This window comes from Babylonia areolata, chromosome 7 (genome assembly GCF_041734735.1).
Source record: "Babylonia areolata isolate BAREFJ2019XMU chromosome 7, ASM4173473v1, whole genome shotgun sequence".
Classification (NCBI taxonomy): Eukaryota; Metazoa; Mollusca; class Gastropoda; order Neogastropoda; family Buccinidae; genus Babylonia; species Babylonia areolata.
In genome coordinates this window covers 50,493,503-50,496,644 of record NC_134882.1, presented here as the reverse complement: position 1 = coordinate 50,496,644, position 3,142 = coordinate 50,493,503, and the positions used below count along the sequence as shown (strand labels likewise).

The following is a 3,142-nucleotide window of genomic DNA, read 5'->3' as shown; positions in this document are numbered from 1 at the left end:
TGAATCCCTGCTAATATGGTACAGGATATTTCAGAACACATGGTGGAAATGTACATATAATTTGGAACCCCTGATGCAACTATATAGTTAGTTTTGAAGTATATAGGTAATCGTGAATCCCCGAAGGGAACTTGACGGTACTTACAAAGCCCTGGTGGAACTGTACAGGTAATTTTCAGCTCCAAGTGAAAATATACAGTTAATTTTGAAACACTGATGGAACTGTGCAGGTACTTTTGAACTCCCACTGGAACTGTACAGGTTTTTTTTTTTTAATCCATGGTTGACTTTTACTAGTAATTTTTAACCCCTGGTTGAAGTCCTTCTACTTTTTGGGTACGTATGTACCGCTGATGGAACTGTGTGTACTCTGTTGGTGAGTATGAACCTCGAAAGGAACTGTCTGTAGCTAAGTCTGAACAGCTGATGGATCAGTGTATTCTCTGAGGTGAAGTATAAACCCATGATGGAACTGCTCGTTCTTTGTCGGTAAGTATGAACCCCTAATTGAACTACTTGTACTCTGTAAGTCTTGAGCCATGATGTGTGTGTACGTCTGAACCGCTGAAGAAAGTGCCTGCGAACTTGGTAAATTGGACTGCGTGTACTCTATGGGTAGGTCAGAACCGCTGATGGCACCTTCGGTGCTCTGTGGGTAAAGGGAACAGTGTGCTGTACGGGATCTGAACCCATGTTAGAACTGCTTGTATTCTGTGGGTAAGTATTCACCCATGGTGGATATTCGGCGATAGTGGCAAATATGAAATTTATGAGCGTGGATCTACACATTGCTGTGTGTTCTTGGTGCTGGTGGGTTACTTTTTTGGTGCGAGAGTTAAAAAATACCTTGATTTTAAACCCACTGTATCTTATACATAGAGTATGTCACCATTGCACGTCCGAATGTTGCCATGCCATATTACCTTGTTCGCATGTTGTTGTTTTTCCACATGTAAACTCGGCTGCTTTCTCTGGAAATAATATGGTACTTCACTAATGTTACAACCCTCAAATATTTTTGTATTAAGTTTGCAGCATAGTCATTGTGTGCTAGCTTTTCATTACGCACATTGTAACCGCCAGTTTTGTTTTGCATTTCTGTAAATTCCCATCACATTATACAGGATGCTTATCTACTGGGCCAGTACTTGTTAATCGTTTAACTGTTTTCTTGTTCTTTTTATTTATAGTTTAGATGTTGCTCTCCCTCTCTCTCTCTCTCTCTCTCTCTCTCTCTCTCTCTCTCTCTCTCTCTCTGTGTGTGTGTGTGTGTGTGTGTGTGTGTGTGTGTGTGCTTTTATAATTTTGTAGTCCAGTTTACTAACTTCGCTGTTACTATGTGTGTCTGCTTATCTCGGTCGTGTCAGATTCTGTAATTGAAAAGTTATTTGTGTTTAAATTTGATCCTGATAATCGATCAGACATGTGCCATGAGAAGACTGACTGCTGTTAATGTGTGACAAGATTTTTTCGACAAATTTGTATCATGTATGTTGTCTTTTGGCGCACGCACGAAAAGTTTTCTTCTTCTTCTTCTTCTTCTGCGTTCGTGGGCTGCAACTCCCACGTTCACTCGTATATACGCGAGTGGGCTTTTACGTGTATGACCGTTTTTTAACCCGCCATGTAGGCAGCCACACTCCGCTTTCGAGGGGTGTGCATGCTGGGTATGTTCTTGTTTCCATAACCCACCGAACGCTGACATGGATTACAGGATCTTTAACGTGCGTATTTGATCTTCTGCTTGCGTATACACACGAAGGGGGTTCAGGCACTGGTAGGTCTGCACATATGTTGACCTGGGAGATCGTAAAAATCTCCACCCTTTACCCACCAGGCGCCCTCACCGTGATTCGAACCCGGGACCCTCAGATTGAGGGTCCAAAGCTTTAACCACTCGGCTATTGCGCCAGTCGACGAAAAGTTTATTTTTTGCTGGCACCGATGTCAAGCCATATCAATATGCTGACCAGTCGTCAGGCAGTTTTATGAACGTTTTCGAAAATCGTAATTTCCTGTTTCCAAAACATCAACAAAAACACAGCATATAAATTGAGAGACCTTATCACACGATCCAACATATTTGAAGACAGATGTGACTGTAATAAACTGCGTCCCTTTTGTATACATGCATTTATAGACAGTGTCTTAAAATCAATTCTATTTAGACATAGCTCTTAGCGGCAGCGCATTAGAGTCACTTCGTTTCTAACAGTAATTTACTCTAGACAGCATCACATGGTGAACTCTGTGTGAAAATATCTTTTAGGGACGAAGCATCTTTTCCAATCTCGCAAGGCGCGCTGATGACAGCAGTGCCTTGTGATTTCTGTTTGACCCAGTGACCACCACAGAACCGCCAGAAACCACCACTGCAGAGGAGACCACACCGGAAGATACCACACCGGAAGACACCACACCGGAAGTCACCACACCGGAAGTCACCACACCGGAAGTCACCACACCGGAAGACACCACGCCCGAAGACACCACGTCTTCATCGGTCTCCCCCACGCCAACCACGTCCTCCTCCGTCACCCCTTCTTCCACCGCCACCACCTCCTCCTCCTCGCCCCTCTCCCTGTGCAGCTGTAACTGCCAGAGGTCGTCGGCGTCCACGTCCATGCCCCCGGAGAGCCTCACGTCCGTCCTTAGCAGCATCGTCAGCGAGCTGAGCGTGGACAGGCAGAACCTGTCCTCCACCCGCAGGAAGAAGATCAGTGCCGAGGACGATCGCCCCTCCGCACAGACCGTCGGCTACTTCGGCGTCGCCATCATCGTCGCCACTGGCCTCGGCATCGTCATCTTGGACTCCGGCGCCTTATATCGGGACATCAAGAAGCTGCTGGCTTCGTGTAAGAAGACTTAAGGTCCTGTACTGTGTTGACAGCTCAAGTGTGTGATCGTTTTGGTATCGTAAGCGGACGGTGTGGGTTCCTGTGGGGGAACGATGTCATGTTGTTGTGTGCACAAAGAGTTTTGATTCCTGTGTGAAATGTTTTGCGTTGAGTGTGCATAGGGTTCTTTATTCCTGTGTGAACGATTTTCTGATGAGTGTGTAAAGGGTTTTTAGTCCTGTTTTATCTGAATGTGCAAATGGTTTTAGTTGTGTTTGAACGATCTTACGTTAAATGTGCGAAGA

The 3,142-nt window shown here is 45.2% G+C and overlaps 1 protein-coding gene across 1 annotated transcript in view; it reads left to right on the top strand.

Moving 5' to 3' along the window:
* The window catches only part of LOC143284298 (uncharacterized), a 45,227-nt gene extending 42,327 nt beyond the window's left edge, over window positions 1-2,900 (top strand). The window contains exon 10 of the mRNA XM_076590999.1: window positions 2,343-2,900. Within this exon, the coding sequence (XP_076447114.1) occupies window positions 2,343-2,869 (527 nt within the window). The 3' untranslated portion in view covers window positions 2,870-2,900. The remainder of the gene's footprint in view (window positions 1-2,342) is intronic.
* Window positions 2,901-3,142: the final 242 nt, after the last annotated feature.